Source organism: Microchirus variegatus (genome assembly GCF_963457635.1).
Source record: "Microchirus variegatus genome assembly, chromosome: 2".
In the NCBI taxonomy this organism is placed as follows: Eukaryota; Metazoa; Chordata; class Actinopteri; order Pleuronectiformes; family Soleidae; genus Microchirus; species Microchirus variegatus.
The window spans coordinates 19275857-19299475 of NC_139803.1; the positions used below are offsets into that span (position 1 = coordinate 19275857).

Sequence of the window (23619 nt, forward strand, 5' to 3'; positions counted from 1 at the left end):
CACAGATTTGCGTTGATGCTGATCTACTAACAGGGCGCAACGAGGAGTGCGTCCCTCAGACGGGCAAAATAGCACTCGCAATCCATTTAGCGTTCTTGCCTTAATGCATATGCAATATGGGGCGTTCACACGCTATTTAGCGTGTGATGGGAGGAGAAAATGTAAATATGTTATTTTAGCACGAGCAAAGTGATTTATCAAACCTGAAACTGATTGCGGTGTTTATTTTAGCGTCTTTTTTTAGCACGTTTGAAAGGCAGGTCCTAACTGGCACAGCGGTGCGCACACATGGCTGCGGTTATTTATAGTTATATTATATTTGTAAATCAGGAAATTACTCTTTTCCAGAGCATGTTCAACTACGCGTTCACAGATGACGCACATTCATGTCATGAGTCATGAGTGACATGTGTGGATCGGTGATATGAGGAGCACGCGTTTGAAAGCATTGCAGAAAGATGTAGATGTTGTCCTACATTTCTTCTCAACCAAAGGCTGCCTTTCTGTCGTGTTTCCACGTTCTCTCCTTGTGTTGTTGATCCACACACGTCACTTTCAGTCGCAGTTACACTGGTGCGTTCAGGGTCTTTTTCTAGCATGGGAATTTACATACACGCCGTACCTATGTTCCCCGGTTAAGACCGGAAGAACGGGGAACCCCGCTTTACCTTAACAGGTCCAGCTCTAACCTGGTCTACTCTCGGTGCAAGGCGAAGCACAGGCGGCACAGTGCGCACACGTCACCAAAACCTCACAGGCAGGTTTCCACACTTCCAGGCACATTTAAATGCAATAAATAATCACAACAATCACTATTTAATGTAACTATCTGAATCAGCTATAGATATGTCATCTATATCGATTGTCCCGTCGCCTCTGACGTCAGATCAAAGACTGTTGGCACGCGTAATGAAAACTCAGCCTGACTGAATGAACACAGATGAAACCAGGGACGGACTGGGACTAACACGCTGTTGTGATGATCCGCTTTATTTATTTGTTTACTTATTGACAAAAAATTCACTCATCCATTGAAATTAGACCTATGTGTAATCTTGAGAGAAACAGCAGAGCGCTCCCTGGCAGCTGTCAGTGAGCTGCAGGTGAGTCAAGAGGAGAGCGCAGCACCTTTTTTTTTTTTTTACGGCAACATCCATAGTCCATAGTTTTCTTTGTTTGATACGTCAGGTAATGATGGAGCTGTCCAAAATACCGACGCAGGATTAAAATAATAATAATAATTAGGGCTGTCAAAAGATTAAAATTTTTAATCGGATTAATCACAGGGTAGCTGTGATTAATCACGATTAATCACGATTAATTACCATTCGTAAATATGCCAAAAAATTCTAAATTTTCTCTTTATATTGTTGTAGGAACGGAGAGATAAATAAAGTATGTGAAAATATAAATGTAAAGAACAATAAAATACTGTAAATAACTTGTAAAAACCTAAGTCGCCTATTAACCTAATTCTCAGTCTGCATGTCTAGGTGGTCTAAGAGGAAGCTGTAACTTCCAGATAGAATGTGTACATATGGAGAGGACATGCAGAGAAAGGCCCTCTGTGGAAGCACTAACAGGTTGCAAGGCATAGATATCAATGTTGGTTTTGGTCCGACGGGGATTTAAACCAGTCATTTTCTTTCTGTCAGGCCACCATATGGCCCTGTGGAAAAAAACACCGCACTTGTATAGCTAGTATCTAGACATACTGATTATTTAAAGAGCTTCACCGTTCATGACACAACATTCACCTATCCATGCACATTTTTCATGCAGAGCTTCTGTACAGCACTTCTCTACTGATACACTTTATCCCCACATTGGTGGCACATCATGATCATATATTTGGAATAGGGTTGGGAATCACAGGGTACCTCTCGATACCGATCAGACGTTAGAATGACGACGAGCGGTTGGGCGGGGTCGCGGACAGCCGTGCATGTTAAATTTGGGGTCGCGACTCAAAAAGGTTGGAACCACTGGTCTAAGGGGGATGGGGATGCGGCTGGTCACTGATGCATTTAGGCTCTGAGTGTCGGATGCCCCCTATCTGCTCGGGGCCCCAAGCAGTTGCCCGCCGCCTTTCCTGTTCATAAACTGCACGTCTACCTGTAGCGCGATGAAAGTGATCAAGTGCGTTAATGCGTTAAACAAATTAACACGTTAATTCCACAAATTAATCATCAATGCATAAACGCGTTAATTTTGACAGCCCTAATAATAATATAAAAAAGTCATATGGACCCGGGGAACAAGGACGTCATATATGCCTCGATCCCAGTTATCAGCTCATCGCAGAACGTCAGCTGTGCTTTCTGTTCAGTGGCTTCAAATTTCATTCTGAGCTTCCGTTGTGTCTGCTCTTTCTCCATGTGGACAACTCTTGACTAGCGCAAAATCCTCATTTAAATAGGGCGGTTTTAACCACTTCTGCGCCTGTAGCAAACTTGCTGTAATGTCTTAGTTTTCTTCCCGTCAAGGTGAATTTTCTCCAACCAGCCATGCCCTAGTAAACTGGGTCCACTGCCTTCCACAATAACTAGGAGCAATTTGTAACTTTGCTGCTTATATTGTACTCTAATGCCACACCGACCACCTTGACATGGCCGCCTGTATATGTGTCCAGCCATGGCAAAAGCGTTCACAAGTCTACTTCGGGACATTTGGAGTTATTTACAGATTCCAAAAGTGTGATTTCTAAGCTTTCCAACAATGTCAAACACAAATCTGATATTTTTTGAAGAAGATGTGGCCATTTGAATGTAGGCACTCCTCAAACTAAGCTTTTTGCTTTAGGGAGAATTTTAGCCTCAAAGATTTACACCTTCTGAGAGCCAAGAGACAGAATCATCACATTTACATAGCACAACCCCCTCCTGGTCTAAGCTGTCATTGAAACCACACCCTGCTCTGTATGAGCACAGATACTATTGTTGTGAGCTACACTGCTACACAGAACATTATATATACACAATGCTTAAAAACTGGACATAATATCCTCTTAAGATTTGAAATTAAATAACCTAAAAAATGGGGGGGGGGCTTATTCTGTTATCATTTGTATAGTCATACAGTGGTATGCAAAACCCTGTAAATCTTCATGATTTTCCTTTATAAATCATTGGTTGTTTGAAAAAGACGTTTCAGTTAAATATATCATATAGGAGACAAACACAGTGATAACTGAGATGTGAAATAAAGTTTATATGATTTACAGAAAGTGTGCAAGAATTATTTAAAGAAAATTTAGGATTTATAAAGGAAAATCATGAACATTTACAGGGGTGCCACTACCATACCACGCATACCACTGTATTTACATCATCTGTTTTTGTTGTTACATGAAAACAAAATATACTATATATACTTAAGAGAGAAGGATCAAAGACAGACACATATTTCTAATATCAAATCAGACACTAATGAAATATATTGAAGTGGCTCTGTGGTGTAGTGTGGTCTGTTACTGAATGAGCTGATAATGTCCTAACTCACAACTCAAATCATTAGCATCACAGTCAATACTTCACACACAAAGCTGTGTCATTCACACATGATTCAAGCACATCAGCACATGTTTGTGCTAGAGCTAGTGAAACAATAACAAGAATAAACGTCCCTGTATGTGACTGAACACTAACGTTATGTATATGAAAACTCACCCATAAAAATATAGTGCAGTGCTGGCGTCACGTCATCATCTCAGACAACTACTGTGTGTGTCCTGCTCTCTTTCAGCCGCTGAATAATCATCTTTTTGTTGTTTTTGTGACAATGAAGTCTGCTAACACGTTAGCATAAAGATCGCTAGCTTAAAATGCTAACAGTCCACACACCAGCAGTCTCTGTGCTTTCTCTGTCCTTGTGAAGATGTTCAGCCACAGACAATTGTTATCCTGTTCTCCTTGCCTTCCTTTGTCAAACAAAGCTTTGATGATGACTGCTTTGATGATAATCACGCTTTAATTTCGCACTGCACACACACGTAACTTCTGGAACTTTCCAGACACTCTCTCTCTCCCCCTCTCCCTCTCTCCCTCTCTCTCTCTGTGCGCATATTAATAAGCCATGTGTATTCTCTGTGATCGTGAAAAAACAACAAAAGCTCTGGAATGTGAGATCACCACACCCAAACTAGGAGTGATTCACAGCGATAAAACAACCTTAATTCAAACACAAAGTTAATGGAGTTAAGACCCACAATACTGTGATTTTAAGCATCTAGTGGCTTCTTCAAAACTTCAACTTGTGTAATTAAAAAAAAAAAAAAACGGAAATCCCTAATTAAAAAAAAAGATTAATTTGTGCTCGTCCGACTTGTTCCCGCTTGGTCCGTGGCGGGTCACAAATGTCTCCAGGTGAATTTCTGTTGGCTTCCCTGAGGGGCATTTTGGGTCCTTGAATACCTTTTGGAATGTCTGCTTGTTTATGACTGTGAGACTGCAACTGGTGTCTACTTCAAAACACACATTTTTCTCATTTAGTTTAATCTTTACCATACAGGTGTCAACTCTTCTCAGATGCACCTCAATCATTAAAATAGCTAAACAGGACACAAGATGTGTCCAGCAACCACATAAAGACCAGCAACCACATAAATCCTCAATCCTCATTAAAAATGTTTTTCGAAAAAAACATTTTTAACATGAGAGTCAATGGGAGAATTTTCGGGCGATTCTCCACGTTAGTCAAATCGCCCCAGAAGAGGCGGAACCATAAAACGTGACTTGAATCTGAAGATTCTGATTGGACGATGACAGATAATATGTCTGGAACACTGATAATAACTACCTTTGCTGGCAGAGACGCTGAAAGAAATATTTGTACTAATGATCTTTGGAATTGCTGAGGAAAAAAAAGATCTTTCTCCTCCTAGTTGGGAGGGCGTCGCCCAAATCGTTGGGCACCGGCCGCCCCTGCTGTACAGTAGTACAAAGTACAAGTACAAAACTGAACTTGAGAGTGAATAAGAAAACCCTTAATTAAATAATAAAAACATTAAATAATTACTATGCATTTAAGATATATATTATTACATTACTGTATTTTGCCCTGGGACGACAATACAAGACTTCCATAGATGTGCATTTGAGACAGGTAAGTTTGCTTTGTATTCCAGATGACCTGTCATGAGCCAGTTTACATAGTATAGATCAATTTCTCTACATATTTGTATTCCAAATCATACAGGGTTATAGGCTATAAGACAAAACATAATAAATCCCTGGTTGGATGTGGGTGCCACCTTATGGCTAAACATCGACACTGAAGTCATCATAAATGAATCAAAAGTTTTAATTTTCATATGATTATTAATACTATTATTGGAATTTGAAGCCATGTCTGTCTTGACTGCGGGTGATGGCGACCTCTGCTGGTGACATTAGATGCTCTTTATTTCGGCAGGGTAAACATTTTCTACAATATGCATTCACACACTCAGCTAAAATAATAAGTATAGCCTACATGTCCTTCTCCCAAACAACCAGCTGTTATAGTTTCACCTTTCATAAAAAAATAAATGTACTACATTACAGTGTATAAAGAGAATGGTATATAATCGGTTCCTCTTCCGGTCTGTCCGCCGCCGTCTCGAGAATTAAGAAACGAAAAACTAATAAAGGAATTTGCAAAAAAATAATTTGGGCCATTTTTTTGTTTTGTTTCTTTCGTTTTTTCCGTAATTTGGTTTAATACGAAAAAAAGGAAAAAAGTAGCACTGTTTCCGTTTTTAAATTTTTGGGTTTAATATGAAAACAGGAAAACGCGGCGCTGTTTCTGTTTTTTTTTCATTTTTGGGTTGAATATGAAAATACGGAAAGAGCGGCGCTGTTTAATGCACCTTTAATTTTTGTAGGTGGTGATGAAGTTTTGTTTTGGTAAACACAGCAAACACTTAAAGGGAACACTATCATTATTGGGATGGACCTACTGCGTCTTCATCCATTGTTTCATCCATGGTTTCGTCTCTCAACTAAATCTGACCATGGAGTAGTTCGTTTTTTTTTGTTTTTTTTAAATAGAAGAAGTAACAGGTACTCATGGTTATGGATAGAAATGTATTGGAGTAAAGAGTACAATATTTGCTTTTGAATTGTTAAATGTACTACAATAGTAGTATGGTTCTATGCCAGTTCCATTTGACCTCAGCTGCCACCGTTCAGGGGGTGTCGATGTCTGGTGGGGCTGCTCAGACCCAAGGAAGTGTGGGTAGGGTATCAAAACTGGCCATTTTTAAGTTTTAGAGAAAAGTGTTTAATGATTTTATGAATACCAATAATAGATTTGAAACATTAACATAAGCATAAGCAAATAGTAGTAGTACTGAAAACAACTTTAGTCAAAGTTGTCAATGACCTCCATTTCAGCTGCGACACAAGAACAAACTCTCCCTATTAGTACTCCTCGGTCTTAGCAGCCTTCAATACAATGGATCACTCCATTCTTTTAAATAGGACACATAACCACATTGGCTTATCTGGCACTATTTTAACTCATTCAGATCATCTAAATGTTTTAAATTAAACTGTGGTGTTCCCCAAAACTTGATTTTGTCACACCCTTTTTAACTTCTACATGTTACCTCTCTGACATCATCCGGAGGCATAAGCTTTCATAGCTATGCAGATGACACCCAACTTTACATTTCCATGTCTCTTGATGTATCAGTTTTAACCCAAGAACACTATCGCTCAATTTCAAAACACCATCACTACCGCAGTGTTTAGATTTTGAGTGTAGTAACCGTTTTTGGCCACATTGTTACAGATGGCGTCAGAAGGGTCTGACACAAATTATTTTATTCTACTCTTCAGTGTCCTTTAACATTCTTAACTCATTTATTCATTTATTCTTATTATATTTTATTTTAACTACTGATTATTATCCATTTAACTGTATTTTATCTGTTATTACTTGTCGTTTTTTACATAATACCAGCCATTTGTCAGCTGAAACAGTTGTCGTCTGGGGCGGTGGGTTGCTTTCTTTATGTTTATTCTATGAAGCACTTTGAGTTGCACTGTCTTGTATAAAAAATGCTATATAAATAAAGTTTGATTGAGTGATTGATTGACTGATTGATTGTATACACTACTGTTCAAAAGTTTGGGGTCACTCAGAAATGTCCTTATTGTTGAAGGAAAATCACTTTTTTCAAAGAATATAACATTAAAATAATCAGAAATATGCTCTTTTAATGGGGTTCACCCAACGACTATTCTAGCTGCAAATGTCTGGTTTTTAATGGAATGTGTACATCAACCATCTTTCCAGTGTTCTAATGGTACATTGTGTTTGCTAATCTGACAAAAGCAAAGTCTGAAGGGCAAAATTATTATTTTGAATAAAAATCATCGCTAATCTTGTCAATGTCTTGACTATTTTCTATTAATTTTGCAACTCTTTTGATGAATACAACTGTGAGGTGTAATGGAAAGCTATGGAAAGAAATGGTTGAGGTGACCCCAAACTTGTAGTGTAGTTTTACCTGAGTGACTTAAAGGTCCCATATTATACCCTAATAACCCAAGTTAAACTAGGTCCTGGTGCCCTAATGAACATGTCTGTGTCATGCTTTAGTCAAAATATCATAAGGATGAAGCACAATAGCAGTTCAATAACCCTGCCAAAACAGCCTTTTTCAGAACGCTCTGTTTTGTGCCTGGTCATTTACATGTGAATGAGACCCAGGTAAACACACATCCACTGCTTCCAGGGGAGTGTCAATCTAAATCCCAATTTATACTCCTGCGTAAAGTGCTCTGCGTAGGTTACGCAGAGACTCTGCGTCGACGCAGAGCCTGTCCTTGGTCCTCAGGACAGGCCGAGACATCGCTGCTCTGTGCCGACTCACTGTGCGCACCCAGCGTCCACAGAGGCAGAGCTGATCCCCGCCGAGAACGTCGCTGCCAAACTATAAATACGTCATATCTTAACACACACGGCACATGTTTAGACTCTAAATGGCCAATTTCTCGCCTCAAATTATTTTAAAACTGCGTTCCGTGACACAGAAAAGTGAGAAACGGCCACTGTTTCAACAACAACAGTCTTTCTCTCTCGACGCCATTGCTCACTGTAGCCAGAAGCATAACAACCTTGTGCAGCGACCCCTACTGATCGGGCTGGAAATTGCAGCGCGTGGCTCGAGGCGTCTCCGTGGTGACGCAGTCGGATAACGCATACTCAGTCGGAGAAGTATAATGTGGCCTTAACTTACTATCCACAGCCAAACTGTGGTGTCTCTTATCACTTATCACCTATTGTCATGCACCGTCGTCACAACCCCCGCTCCATATACCCCATAGTAATGTCCGTTTACCCGTTGTTACTGAGTTTCACCGTAATGCATAGAGTGACCACGATTTTGGCTTCTCGCGATCATTAAAACATTAAAATCGAAGAAAAACGATTAATGCGCCGCGCGGCGTGTATGTAAATTCCCATGCTAGAAAAAGACCCTGAACGCACCAGTGTTACTGCGGCTCCGACTGACGTGTGTGGATCAACAACACGTGGAGAGAACGTGGAAACACGACAGAAAGGCAGCCTTTGGTTGAGAAGAAATGTAGGACAACATCTACATCTTTCTGCAGTGCTTTCAAACGCGTGCTCCTCATATCACCGATCCACACGTCACTCGCTAACTGCAGGCACGTAACTGGTGCGTTCAAGGTGTCCCTCCAGCATAGGAAGTTACACACACAATCAACAACAAAGGGCTTGTGAAGCTTGTGGGGAGCTACGGTGGAGCTGTGAAGTACTCTGCCTGGCGGGGTGCCAACATTCACGGTGAAATGTGTTGCTATGTCGTCATTGCGAGAGAGGTTAAAACATTGCGTGTTTTATCGCCTATACTTACACAAAGTGGAACCACTAAAACATGACTGAGTCTTGTTTTTTCACATTTTTGGGACTGGTATGGCCCACTGAGTCCCAAATATAAGTACTAAAAGATTAAAAAGTTGATTTTGCACAATAGGGGACCTTTAACAATATGTTGCTTTTCTCACTTAAATCATTAAAGTTCCACTTGATGTATTCTCTACAGGCATCAGTTAAACATATACTGTAACCACCTTTGTTTCTACTGGCACGTGTAATGTGTACTATTGACATGTAGCATTCAGGTGTAGGTTACCTGATGATGTTGCTCTGTAGCTGATCACTCTGCAGCTGTTCATCCTTAGCCTGGAGCCTCATTGCCTCCTGCTCCTGCTCTGTTTGCTGACTCAGGCCATCCATCAGCCATTGCTCCCTCAATGCTTTCTTCTGTCAGTCAAAAAACAGCACACAGGGACATCAGTTTCAGATGCCAAAAATATATTCAGTATTCGTACTTTCCCTCGCTGAGGTGTCCTTAGAGATTCTCTACAGTGCGTGAGTGTAAGTATAAATAAGAGTTCATGCTGATGTCACGTTGTGCTTACCTGCAGTCATCATAAGTCAGATGAAAGAAGATAAAAGCTGATGAAACTGTTGCTAAACTGTATTTATTCTAAAAGCTTCTTTCATTTCAGGCAGAGTCAGATGAATATAATTTGCTTGTCTTGCTAATATGTTAAGGGATTCCAGCTCCTTGATTCGTGCTGTAACACATTGCTTTGATAAGTTATCTATAAATATCACATTATTAATATTAGGAGTAGTAATAGTGTCATTTGTAGTAGTATTAAATGAATTCAAATGGATAAGAAATATAGCATGTTAGCAGGTGTGTGAGCCAGAGGAGGTTGACTGTAACAATAATGTAGGTAAATATGCTCACACTGAGTGTAAAAAAAGAATAATGTTAAAGTTATCTGATGCTGCTGTGCCATAGAGAGTCCAGGTAGTCTTTGGAAAATGAATCTCTGTCCTTTTGAGTTTAGTGAAAGAAGCAGATATTATTGATCTGTTATTATAGTGAGCAAATGAAACCACAAATCCTGTAAAAACCTGTATCCCAGTGTTCACCCTGAGAGTCTTTACGATCTCTGTTCTTTGTCTGAGACACATCCCTACTCTTGTGTCCTCTAATAGATGTGATGTCCAAGCTGCATTAACACAATCCAGGATCATATGCTGCTGTTGTACAGTGGTGTCAAACCACAGCTAGGTGTAAACTCATGTTTCTGAACTCTATAAACATACATAGCAGCATAATTGTGTTTTATTTGCTTGTGGTACTTATGGTACCAACTCTCTTGACACTTAACTGTGATCTAGTGCCTGGCAGATGCCTCATTGTTGTCACACTCTAATACCAACCCATATACTTCCTGACAAGAGAGATCACACATGGCATGAGAAAATATTGAGATCTTAAAAATACAGTGGTGTACATTTCCAAACAGATGAGTTGCTCTCTCATCATCCTCATCTTCCTCACATATACTTCAGATATTGGTATAGCCAAATTAGATTAAAATGATATAAGGTGAGTAATTATTTGTTTAATTTTCTCAAGTCAAAATTCCTCCAGAGGAAGCTTGTGTACAACTATGTCCCAGATATTTAGTCGTGATTAACTAGAACCATGGATAAATACTTGTGATCAATTTTGGGTTGCCAAATAAATTTGCTGACAATTACCAAACCCTTATCTGATTGTTAATGTGTGAATGTTTTAAAAGACACATAAAATCAAATCAAATCAAAATGTATTTATATAGCCCACAATTACAAAACACAGTTTGTCTCAAGGGGCTTCACAGGGTTGGTAACATCCTCTGTCATTAGACCCTTGGCCAGGGTAAGGAAAAACTACCAGGGGAAAAAAACCCTTGTAACAGGGAAAAAGAAAGAGGTAGAAACCTTGGGGAGAACCACAGGTGAGGGATCCCTGGACGGCCGTAGATGTAACCCAAAACATACGGTACACAATTACAAACATTAAAGAGTAAAAAGTGTTTAACCCTGTAAGACCCACGGTTGTAAATTTACAACGTTAACTTTAGCCATCCCTAAAAACTATCTGTTATATTTTATCTGGTTTTTTACCACATAGTCATTGGGTCTTATTGTTCAGTCTAACAATGTTAGTGGATGTTACATTTGTTTATAAGTACCACTTTATGGCCATGAACGCATACAACTTTTCAAGATTTCCTCCGAACAAAATCTCTTAGTTTCATTGGACTGGATTCATCAAATTAAAGTAAGTAAAATGTCTTTTATATTTTTTTTGGATGTTATTATAATGTGTAGAGCATGTACATATTTAGTTATTGTGAAATAGATGCATCAAATTTCATTTAGAGCTTGTTACATAATTGTTGTAATTTTACAACACTGGGTCTTGGTGGTAGCAAAAATAGCAGGCTTGTTGCAGTGGACACAGACAGGTGATATTCACTCCACAACACCACTGTCTGAAACAGAGGATTTTCTTTATACATGAACATTATACATTACATACATTATACCCTTGTGTTGTGTTCTGGTCAAATTTGACTGTTTTGAAAGTTTTATGTCTAAAAAAATACATAGTTAATTTGATCAGACTGAGCTAAAATCCCATGTCTTTGTCCACAAAGAGGATATCAACAGACAACTCAGTTCTGGGAAAGGTGTAAATGTTCTTGAATGTGGGGTGTGGATGTAAGTGGGGGTTTGCATGTTTTTCTTTTAGTATGATAAGTAGAGACCATAGGCTCAGACAATTACATTTACATTTAGGGCATTTAGCAGATGCTTTAGTCCAAAGTGACTTACAATCAGCAGACAGTATTGTCTGCCTTGAAAGCATTTCTACCCAGAGCACTTGGTCCACCACCCTATTTATTCCTTCAGGTTATGTACTACAATATACAAAGCATATTTATACATGTTAATTCATTCCTTTTTTTCCCCAGAATGCCACCAGCAAGGAGAGAGCCGTGATACAGTGTGCAGGATGTGATTGATATCATCCAAACTGGAGAGAGTGAAGTTGAGATGGAACTCAATGACACTGATGAGAGTGATGAAGACTCAGATGAAGATGTCTGTCAACAAGTGGACAAAGAAAACCAACCACCCATGGACTGTCCAGCTGATAATTACATGGACTTTGAGCCAAAAACAAACAAACACATCATGCACCGTGACAGGTGTCGCTGGCCGAAGAAATATTTCATCAGTCCCAACACAGATTTTTCTGGTCTGGATATGATCTTAAGGCAAAGAGAGTCCAGCAACACATACAGTGACATCATGAAGCCTCTGAATGCTCAGAAGAGACCATCCAAGAGATGTGCACACCTGCCATTGGATGTACATAAAGACATGAAGACAGAGAGAGGATGCTGCAATAAAGTATTCACCAACACGCAATGCAGCAAGTGCCTTTGATACTCAGAGGACAAGAACTGTTTTTAAGACATTCACTAACAATGAAAGTTTGTCATGAAAAGAAAAAAGGAATGAAGAAGTTGCTAGAAAAAGCTAGAATTTTATCCTGTTTATTTATTTATGTATTTATTTTTAATAAATGATTTCATAAAAATATGACTAATGTGTGATTATTTTTAAATGTTATATACATTTATGGAGCTAAGTAAGCAATCAAACTTGCAAATAAACCCTTAGTTGTTGTGAATTGTTGTTCAGACAAAGTGAGCAAAAAGACAGAAATTCTGCTACCACCAAAGCCCAACGTTGTAAAATTACAACGTTTCTCTAAAAACGTACATAAACATTTTTTTTCCAAAAACTCTTTGATTTCTGCATCAAAGGCCTCCTACAACAACATCTGAATGGTCAAATAATTTTTTTTTTAGGTTTTTCTTAATTTGGGTCTTACAGGGTTAAATGCCAGGATTCATCTGGATCACTGGGTTTGTCGAGACTTGGGAATGACAGAGTCCTCATTTCCGTCCTGGCCTCATCCCGTTTGCTGGTGGCAGCAGAATGTATTAGTAGCCTCGAAACTGGATCTGGATCCTGCAACCGATTAATCCTCCAACGGATGGTCGCGAGGGGTGCTGTGCCCATCTCAGCTGACGTAGGGCGATAGGCAGGGTGCACCCTGGACAGTTTGCCAGTCCATCACAGGGCCATTGTGATGACATGTATGATAATAATGGCCGCGTTTCCCAGTTTCAATCTTTCTTAAGGACTTAAGAAGGCTCTTAAGAAGGAATGGCTAAGAAGGAGCGCTAAGATACGGGTGTTTCCCAGATGCATTCTTAACTGCCTTCTTAGGAGAACCGTAAGATCAAGCCAAAGAAGCTTCTTAAGAAGCTCTTGACGAGAGCTGTTCACCACGGTGGTGCTGAAACTGAATCAATCGATGCCAGGCAAATCGATCACCCACCGCTTTATCAGCGCATAAGTCACACACAGCGCCCCGTGGTCCCCCCACACAGGTGCAATTAGGCTCAGGGGCACCTGCAGGAATTAATGCTATGGTACGCACGCCCATCAACATTACACAGCCCTATAAAGGCTAAGTTACCTTTAGATTTGTTCTTGCGTGCCGTTAACGTATGGCGTTTTGACAAGCACACCAGTTGTCTACCTTGTTATTGCCCATCTGGAATAACTCCTCTAGCTTTACTGTGTCCATCCTCTATCCTTTCTATTGTCGTTGTTTATAAGAACTTGCGATATCCATGATGAGTACTGAGTTAGTGCTCAGAATGCCATTTTCTGAGCACTGGAAAATGGCATTCTGAATACTGGAATGCCATTTTCTTTCTAATCTACGTAAAGCCTGTTTATGAGCTTGAGTATCTGAATTATACCATGGTGCTCGTCTCATCTGATTCACTACTTTGTTTTTCAGGGGGGCAATAGAATCTAATGAAGTACGCAGTGAGGTCACTGTACCATCAACAAGATTATCTATGAGGGCAGGAGTAAAATAGGTATAGGTGCCTTCAGATGTACTGACATATGGCACAGAGTTAAATAGAGGTTGCACTGTCTCTTTCAATGTAATAATATTATTATCAGACAGGCACTGGCTGTAGCAGTAGTTATTATTTATGTTATTGTAATGTATTATTGTACAGTTAAATGTGAGCAAATGATGATCGGTTAGGAGAAGTTGGTTAGAATGATAAACATGATTAATTTGCCAATATTAGGCGTTACAGGAAGGATTTTTTCATGAACATTTGCTTGTAAAAAGTCTGGGAAACAGTGTTTTATCCTGTGCAGAATATACATAGATTTAACAAGAATTACCAAGCAGTGTTTTTGTATATTATTTTTCCTCCAGGATAAGAGTTTGTTTAATTACAATTAATGTACCTTTATGTACTGCAGTTTTAATTTCTCCTCTTCAATCTGTCTCCTTTTCTTGGCGATGTCTTCTTGGATTCTTCTTTTGTCCTGTTGGGGCAAATCACAAATATGAATGCATCATGTTCATTTTACATGGTGAAAACTATTGCACCTGTTTTGTTCTTGTGCTGACACTCCAACCTTGAGGTGACAGATACCAGTAGCCATAAATAGCTCAAAAGGCAATACAACCTTCATGCCATGACCCAATACCTGTTGTGTGTGTGTGTGTGTGTGTGTGTGTGTGTGTGTGTGTGTGTGTGGTGTGTGTGTGTGTGTGTGTGTGTGTGTGTGTGTGTGTGTGTGTGTGTGTGTGTGTGTGTGTGTGTGTGTGTGTGTGTGTGTGTGTGTGTCCATCCATTCACTATAAACCACTACAATTTTCCCTGTTAATGAGCACATCCCATCCCATGTTGTTTAAGTCCATTCATCACATATCCTTCATTCATTCACTCAGCATAAAACAGAAACGTACAGTGTTCCTGGCCTGGGTGTGACTGGGTAGATCTGTGTGACACTCAGCCTCAGTGAAAGCGGATCTCCCTCATGATGTCTTCTGCTATTTATAGCCCCAACTCTGTCTGTGCTGGACTCACTGATGTCACTCAGATGAAATGTCTGGACCATGAAAACCATTTCACACAGACAACTGGCTGTATGATAATGAAATAAGGTTGATGATCGAATGACATATACTCATCAGGCTTAATTCATTCAATGTTGATTTTAGAATGAGTCAAATTAGTCCACAAAGGCCCAGCACTCTTGGATTAAAAAATCTATGAAATGCTACAGGTTTTCTCTTAATGTTGAGTGAATAGCAAATAAAGTCTACCGAAATACTCCTTGTAATGACAACATATGAAATTATAATACAATATAATACATATAACCTAAATATTAGCCAGAACCAATCTAGGCTAACATAGGCTGAAAGGCAAACATAAAGATATACAACCATTCACTCTCTCACCCACAGTATATTTAGTCTCCAATTAACCTCTGCATGTTTTTGGACTGTGGAAGGAAAACTCCATCTGAACCCAAATCGGAATGCAAACTGGCACTCTTCTTGCTGTAAGCCAGCAGCGCTAGCCTCACCATGTGGCCCCACACTACCCTTATGCTGGTCATTTGAAAAGAATGTTGGTTTAAATCAGATGAGCCCCAGGCAGTGACATAATAGTGATGATACTGTGGCACTATACTGGCTGTTAATTTATCACTGTATAGTTTTTTCATGCACTCAGGTATAAATCCCAACCAGATTCCCCCGTTGTTCTCTGAATGATATCAGTGATTTATTTTCTTCCAATATTCGCTTATATCCCATTTCCATTAAACACGCATCTTTCTATTTATATTAAACAAATCAAAACAAAACTTCAGTAGAAAACGGTTTGCCCCTTTCAATTTGCAACACCTGAGAATAATGACAGGTGACCTCAAATAACCCAGCATGACCCCAGGCTGGTGTCAGCCTCAGGTAGAATAAGAAATTAAATGCAACCCCCTCATGACAGTTGTCATGAGGGGGTTGCCCTATGTCAGTTGAGATTGGCACAGAACCCCCCGCGACCCTCCTGATAAAGCGGTAGAAAATGGATGGATGAATGGAATATTTAGTTGGCTTGTGAAAATACCAGACAATCAGTAATTGGCTCCTCCTGACCAAGATATTTGGGTAAACAAGCAGATGAACAAGTGTGACTAATGAGTGGCTGATGAGTGTGTATATTTTTCCTACATACATTTAATAGCCTTGGTGTCTCTTAATTAATCTGTTTTTTTTGTTTTTCTATTATTGCATATAATGTGAAAGTGCTCCATCTGTTGTTCACTCATTGTTTAAATATGTTATTTTTGTGTCCATTCTACAACAATTCTGTGATTTTGTTAACACCAATACTTTAACAGTGACTAATGTTCGTCTACCCATAAAACTAACCAGTGTTTTATTGTATAGCTCAACAGTTGCGCTGAGCCCAGACCTACCTCCTCATGAAACTCACTGATGTTTACAGTTAATGAGGAGAAGCTGCTGGGTGCTATTGCGCTGTCATATATCTCACATGTCAGGTTCATGTACAGCAAATACTGACAGTGACTCTGATAAAATATGAGTGAATCCCACTGATAATGGCTCCACTTTCTCAAACAGTTAATATTATAAATATAATAATTATGTTAATATTGTTTTGTAGCGCTTCTGCTCTCTGACAGGAAAACTGCCCTGTAGACCTGTATCATTTTTCAAGTTTTTCCTCAGCAGCTCTGTCTCCCTCCAACAACACACCCACACTTTTTATTTTCAGACTTTGTTGTTTTAGTATATATTTATATCTTGATACACCTTCCTCAGACTCAGTGAGATGCACACACTGTGCATCTCCAAAATAATAATAATTTATTATTTTCAGCTCGTGCAATTACAATAATACTAATACAGAGGAAGGTGATTTGCCTGAGAAAGATATCTGTTTAGCCACAGAATGTTGCTGTGAGGTTATATATGCCACATTGGACTGTAGCTGCCCAGTTGTGCGTAGCAATAATGTATTTGAAAAGTTCCAATCTGGGTTTAGAACCCACCATAGCACAGAGACTGCACTATTAATGAGATCCTGCTACATAGACTAGAACAAGATGTCGGGATTAAAGGATCGGCACTTGTCTGGTTTAAGTCATATTTATCGGACATATTTCAATTTGTTAGTGTACATGAGGAATCCTCCATACTCACTAAAGTTAACTACGGAGTTCCTCAGGGTTCTGTGCTCGGCCCAACTCTTTTCATCCTGTACATGCTGCCATTAGGCAACATTATCAGGAAACATAACATAAATTTCCATTGGTATGCAGACGATACCCAGCTATACGTATCTGTACGACCGGACGACCCAAACTCCTCGATTGTCTCATAGACATACAGACATGGATGACCCAGAACTTTCTAATGCTTAAAAAACTGAGGTCATGGTCCTCGGGCCAAAATACACAAGAGCCACTTTCAAGTGGAGCTTTAAACCTAGGCAGTAACACCTCAGTCCCTTGCACTATAGTAAGGAACCTAAGGGTCCTGTTTGATCAGGATTTATTGCTTGTACCATGTAGGTTCTGATATATTACTATACATGGTCATTTACTCAGTAAGTAAAGTAAAACTGTATTGTAAAAGAAAGCTTGTTTCCATGCTATTACTATGTTCTTACTAAATCATTTGTAATAGATTATGCCCTTTTACATGCAAAGAACACAAACTTGAACCTGCTTATTACCAGTGGTAATTTTCCAATAACACAATATAATTTACCAGATAAATACCTAGTATTTCTGCTGTAGATTTATCACCAGTATCACCAGTAGCTATTACCAATAATGCTTTATAATTTACTGGGTAATAACCCAGTATTTTGGCCATGGTTTCATTGTTCTGACCTTCTTATTACAGGCTAACACGTAGTAACACATTTCTGTTACCAAATATTTACTGGGTAAATAGCTAGTAATTAGGGGAGAGTAGCTACCTGCTTATGACCAGCTTATAACCCAATAATACACAAACATTTACTTTATAGTTACCAGGTAAATACCCAACATTTTGGCCATAGTGTCATTGTACTTGGGTCAATGACATGACATGCATATATTAAGTCCATTATAAAAAAAAATTAAAAAAAAAAATTTCTTTTCATATAATATAAAATAAAATACTCGGGCATTATTTTATGTTTAAAGTCTTTTGAATAATGTTTTTTCTCTAATATCACTAGTTTTAAAGCTGCTAAAATAACTGCAAAACTTTTGTCCAGCCATTTACATTTCCTAAATATCAGGGTGGTGCAACCATAAACATTGGACTTTATTTTGAAGTCAAGAGACAATAGCTGTAAACTAAATGTTGTATCAGCCAGAGGAACCCCAGAGAACCTTGGGACTAAGCAAAAAGGTTTGTACATTCTGTCAAATACTGATAAAAATAACTACTTTCAACTATATGTAGGTTGATGCACTTTCCATGTAAGGTGGTCCAACCAATGTAAAATTACAAAAAAATTATCTTATCATAAAACTCTTTATTTATTTTTTAAAAAAGTGTTCTGTGTGAACTTCATGACAAGGGTAGAAAATAATGCTTGCATCCAAACAGAAGCTGTTTAATTTGAGTTTAGTTTCAATTGTCAGGTGGCACAATCGTTAATCTCGTGGCACAACTGCAAGGAATGTCACTATATAATGCTATTCAAGGCTCTAAGGCAGGGATAACCAACTAAAATTCTAATAGGTCCACTTTGTCTAACTTGTGTTATTATTTAGTAGTGGGATATATACTGAAGTAGCCTAGTAGTCTGCATGTAATCAACAACTGACTGTCAGATCAAATACAGAAAGAACAATTAAAAAGCATTTCGACAATATTTATTGTCACTTTTATACTGAACATATGTATTATTATCTTCTCTCTTAAAGGAAAAAAAGCTCTGAGAGTGCTTATTAGTGACCTAAGTTCAGATTTGAGTGGGTGTGTTTGGTCAAAAATGTAGTGTTTGGTCTCATAGTGGCGTTTCACGTTGCCACTTTTTACAAGTGCCACTGTCTCTGAACATAATGAGACAGACTGGTTTTGTGCTTCCAGGGGGAAGATTGAACATGAATGAGTCTGTCCATTCTGGGTTGAAAGCTCTATTTTCGTTGTCCACTTTTCTCTTCTTAGAGAGCGCCATGTTAATTAGTTTTCTCTGGCACACTCTTCTCTACCTGTATCGCTCACTCGTCTCTGTCTTCTCTCACTGTAAACGCACTTTTCTCTGTGTCTTCTCTCGCTGTAAACTCAGTTTTTTCTCTGTCTTCTCTCGCTGTAAACTCTCTTTTCTCTCCGTCTTCTCTCGCTGTATCGCTCACTAGTCTCCCTGTCTGTCACTCGCTCCTCACTGCCTTCATCTGTCCGTATTCAGAGTCGCATTATTTAGCGGGATGCACAGATTTGATTGGATTTTAGTGGCGTCACGTGGGATGGCTTAAGTCGAATGCAATTGATCAGTAGATTTCCGGATTCGTTCAACCAGTACCGTATAGTCTAGAAAAGCAGCGCCGGTCAAAATAGAAGCACCTCGTCAACATTTAAAATACTTAAATAATTTATTCACTGTAGGTCCAGGTCCGTACAGGACGGCGTCTGGGTCCGGACTCGGACCGCGGTCCGCCTGTTAGATACCTCTGCTCTAAGGTAATCCATGACACTTCTAGAAGGTTTATTAGTTTTGAATGTTAAGATATTACACACTTTAAATCATTTTGCATGATAATTTGTACATTTTAGATGCCACTATCACTATCAAAATTAGCACGACACAGGGCGAGCATTAACAATGATCTAGCTGACAACTGCGCTTTGATTACAAACTATGCATGCTCCATGGACTTAGTCATAACATCTAACACATACAGTTTCACCTGCTGGAAAGTTCTACAACAGGCTTTACTTGCCCCCCGCCAGGCTAAGAGTTGGGGTTGTTTATTTATTTTAAATAAAAAATTTTATACACCACAGATGTTTCTAAACCAGGGAACAAGGCCACTGTGCCCCCATGTAATCGGCGAGTGCTCCCTTGTCCAGGTGCCGATTGAAACCAAAGTCACACCATCAAATGCGTCATTATTACAGTTACATTGTTCTTGTCAATAAAGATGTCTCTTTTTGCGCTAAACTTGGTTGCATACGGAGCAGATTATGAACTCCCTGCAACATTCACTTCACACCAGAGAATGTTCTCTCTTTGAGCAGTTAACTAAAGAGATCAGCTTATCTGATGCATGTTTTATTCCCTTAATTGCAGCACTAAATGTCTCTTCTACACAAAGATTGAGACCACGGAGTGAAAACAATGAAAAGTGGTGTAACCAATATTCATCAGGTGGTGCAACCAATTTAAACCAATAAATGTGTCCAGCCCTGGCAAAAGTGTTCACTAGTCTACTTGGGGACATTTGGAGTTATTTACAGATTCCGAAAGTGTGATTTCTAAGCTTTCCAACACAGTCAAACACATGTCCATCATTGGACATGATCATTTTTGAAGAAGATGTGGCCATTTGAATGTAGGCACTCCTCAAACTGCTTTAGGGAGAAATTCAGCCTGAAAGATTTTGACCTTCTTGAGGAGCCAGGCCAATAGCTGCTCATTTGCATCACATTTACATGGTCACAACCCCCCACCCAGTCTAGCTGTCAGTGACATCTGATGTCTGTTAGCCCACAGGACAGAAACAGTGTAGCAGTTTGAAAAAAAAGGAATGAATGTAGTTCATGTCAATGTAGTGTTATTTGCTGTAAGTACTTCAGTGGACTGATAAGAATCAGAATTTACTTTATTGATCCCCAGAGGGAAATTCTTCTGTTACAAAAAGCACTTGAATAAAAATGAGAAACAAGAAAGGTGAAAGATAGATACATACTTCAAATATCAAATAAAATATATCTAAGTGTGTGAAGGAGAGTTCAATATTTTCTAGACCATGGACTATATTATCATCTTCAATACCAGTTCCTCCCCCACAATGTGGCTGTACCCACTCTGTCCTTCACAGTTGATATGCGGGCTAAATGGTGACATCACAAGCAACAACACATGGGTTGGCAGCAACTTCACATGCCAATCCTTATGCCCAGGATGTCGTCCAGGCAGCATGATGGCATTGTCCTCCGCATAGTTTTTTATAAATTCCACAGCTCTGTCAATCTGTTCATGGCTGATGAACAGGCGAGGCCGTGGTTGTGAGCTCTTCCTTAACCGTGGTGTTGCCCCATTCTCATCAAAGTGTTTGATTATGTCAGTCAGATTGCCTTTGCCAATTCTGGAAAAAAAAAAAAAAATACTTGTTTCAGATCATGGTTCATGTTAACAGGCACTTTATCACTGAATCAGTATAGATTGATCAGTAGTATTGCTTGAATGATGTGTGAATGCCACACCTTTATGTGCATGAATGCCCGTGTAATTAACACGTTCATCACACATTGTGTTAATCACATGTCTGTTAATCACATGTGTGATTCATGCATGCAAAGGTGTGGCATTCACACATCATTCAATGCAATGTTAGGTTTCGAACACGGGAGTTTCGTCTCAAAGCATATGAATTATCAAACTGAACCTGCGGGTGTACAAAATCTCAAAGAGGGTCGTGACATGCTCCCCTTACTACTTATAATACGCTCATCTGACTGAACAAAAGTTTCAAAGTGCGTATTATTTTTAACACGCCAATAGTGAGCTACCCAATCTCTAGTATAGCTAATAACCATTATGGCAACATAACGTTCTGAAACGCACCATAAGTGTGTTATCCACACGTTATTCTTGCACAGCAGAGGTCATATGCTCCCGTACATATCGATCAGATGATCGTAGCTTATAATACGAAGTTTCGATGTGTGCATCATTCTCATTGTAATAATACAGTACTGAGCTAGCGAGCTAAGCAAGCTAGCAAAGCTAATAACAATGTAGCCAAACGGCGTTATGAAACGCACAGTGGATTATTAAAAGACAGCGTCCCTATGTGCGTCTGTATGTGACTTTGAATGAACACTAACATAACATAGATTAACAACGTTAATGAAAACTCACCCCATAACAAAACTGAAAGGTATTCCGGCAGACTTCAGTGCCTCCGATCAGATAAGAGGTCCGGGGGTGCTTCCTTTTCGTCGCAGGCTTCTTGGTGGATGTCGTCGTCTCAGAAGTAAGCACTGTGCGTCTGTTCGACTCCAAATGTCCAATTATTTGCATGTCCTGCCACTCTCTTTCTCTACGGCGTCAGCGTGACCAGAAGCATCTATCCTTGTGAAGAAGTACTGCCAAACATTAGCGCTGTAACAGCGACGATTGAGCTCCTCTGCAATGCGTTTCTGGTCCATCTTGATTCAATAATAAAAACACACACAGCTTCTCGAAGCAGGAGTAACAGTGAGGAGAGTCTCTGTGGCTGCTGCATAAGTAGCCATGTGCTGCCTTCTTAACATGCAGCTGATTGGCCGAAAAATTCTGTTCCTGTCTTTAAATGTAAAATTGGATGTTAAGGATGCTTAAAACCTGACCTACAGAGAGCAACAATCTTAAATTATTGTAAAAAAAAAAAAAAAACCCACAATGATAAAAATGTTGACACTAATACTATACTAATGTTAATCTAATGTAGACACCTTAAGGGATATTTGCCAAATAATTGATTTTAAAATAAATATTAGGAATGTATGTATATTTTTATAAATATTTGGTTGTGCCACCTGACATTTTTGTTGTGAAGTTAAAAATACTGTTAAAAATGAGCTAAAACAGTTGGAATAGTTGTTCAATATATGAGACATGTTCAAACACATTGTTCTGGACTCAGAAATATGCATTACATCTATTTTGAAAATACTTTAAAAAAATACCCTTTTAGGAGCTTTATTTGTCATTGACCCACTTACCTTCTTATTACCAGCAGTAATTACCCAATAACACAGTATTATTTACTATATAGTTACCAGGTAAATACCCAGTATTTTGGCCATAGTTTCATTGTATTTGCTTTTACTAGGTAATGGTAATTAAAATAAGGGGACTGTAAAAGAAAGGGTTACTGATTTGGGTATATGATTTATTCTTAAGCACTCATTCTAAATGACTTTACCACTGTTCTTCCTAAAATTAGTAATTTTACAATGAATGGCTGAATGAGTAGACCGAATGAGTACTAATAATATTTTCATGAGGAGATTTTCTTTGTCTCAAACAACAACTTTTCGCCATTGAATTTTAGGATATCGCTTATATTGGTATCAAAATTGCTGTCCGTCTCTTGGTGTTTCATGTACTGGGACAGCGATCATAAACCTAGCTTGAGTGATAAGAACCACATGAGCATGAGCCTTGCTCCATGTCCCTACCGTGATGGCCCGGAGCCGTTCCTTCAGCAGGTCAGCCTCCTCCATGTTTGCCTACGAAGACACGCAGAACATGACAATGATTCAGAAGTGCGGGGATAAGGGAGGCTCATTGTTTATTTTTCTGAAATAAACCACCACAGCATTGCTACATATACTCCAACTTCAGTAAAACGGAAAAACATTTGTCATATACCATCATTCGTCTGATTATAGTATTGCAATTTGCATATGCATCAAAAGTAACTCAAAGAGAAGGAAAAACATTATTCAGTGGTGGATGAATTAATTGTTATTCCTGTATTTTTGGTTTGTGGAGAAATATAGTACTTTTTGAGCATTATTACATAATGTAATAACTAGCAAAGGTATTTATACATGTTAAGTTTAATAAGTGCTCATATGCAGTCTTTAATAGGAAATATTTA

The 23619-nt window shown here is 39.0% G+C and overlaps 1 protein-coding gene across 1 annotated transcript in view; it reads right to left on the bottom strand.

Annotated features, from left to right (window-relative positions):
• Nucleotides 1-23239, bottom strand: part of LOC310940472 (palmdelphin-like) — a gene marked incomplete at both ends in the record, with an annotated part of 32837 nt that extends 9598 nt beyond the window's left edge. Inside the window, 3 exons of the mRNA XM_083905449.1 lie at nucleotides 9149-9279; nucleotides 14227-14307; nucleotides 23195-23239. Of these exons, the coding sequence (XP_083761575.1) occupies nucleotides 9149-9279; nucleotides 14227-14307; nucleotides 23195-23239 (257 nt within the window). The remainder of the gene's footprint in view (nucleotides 1-9148; nucleotides 9280-14226; nucleotides 14308-23194) is intronic.
• Between the last annotated feature and the right edge of the window lie 380 nt (nucleotides 23240-23619).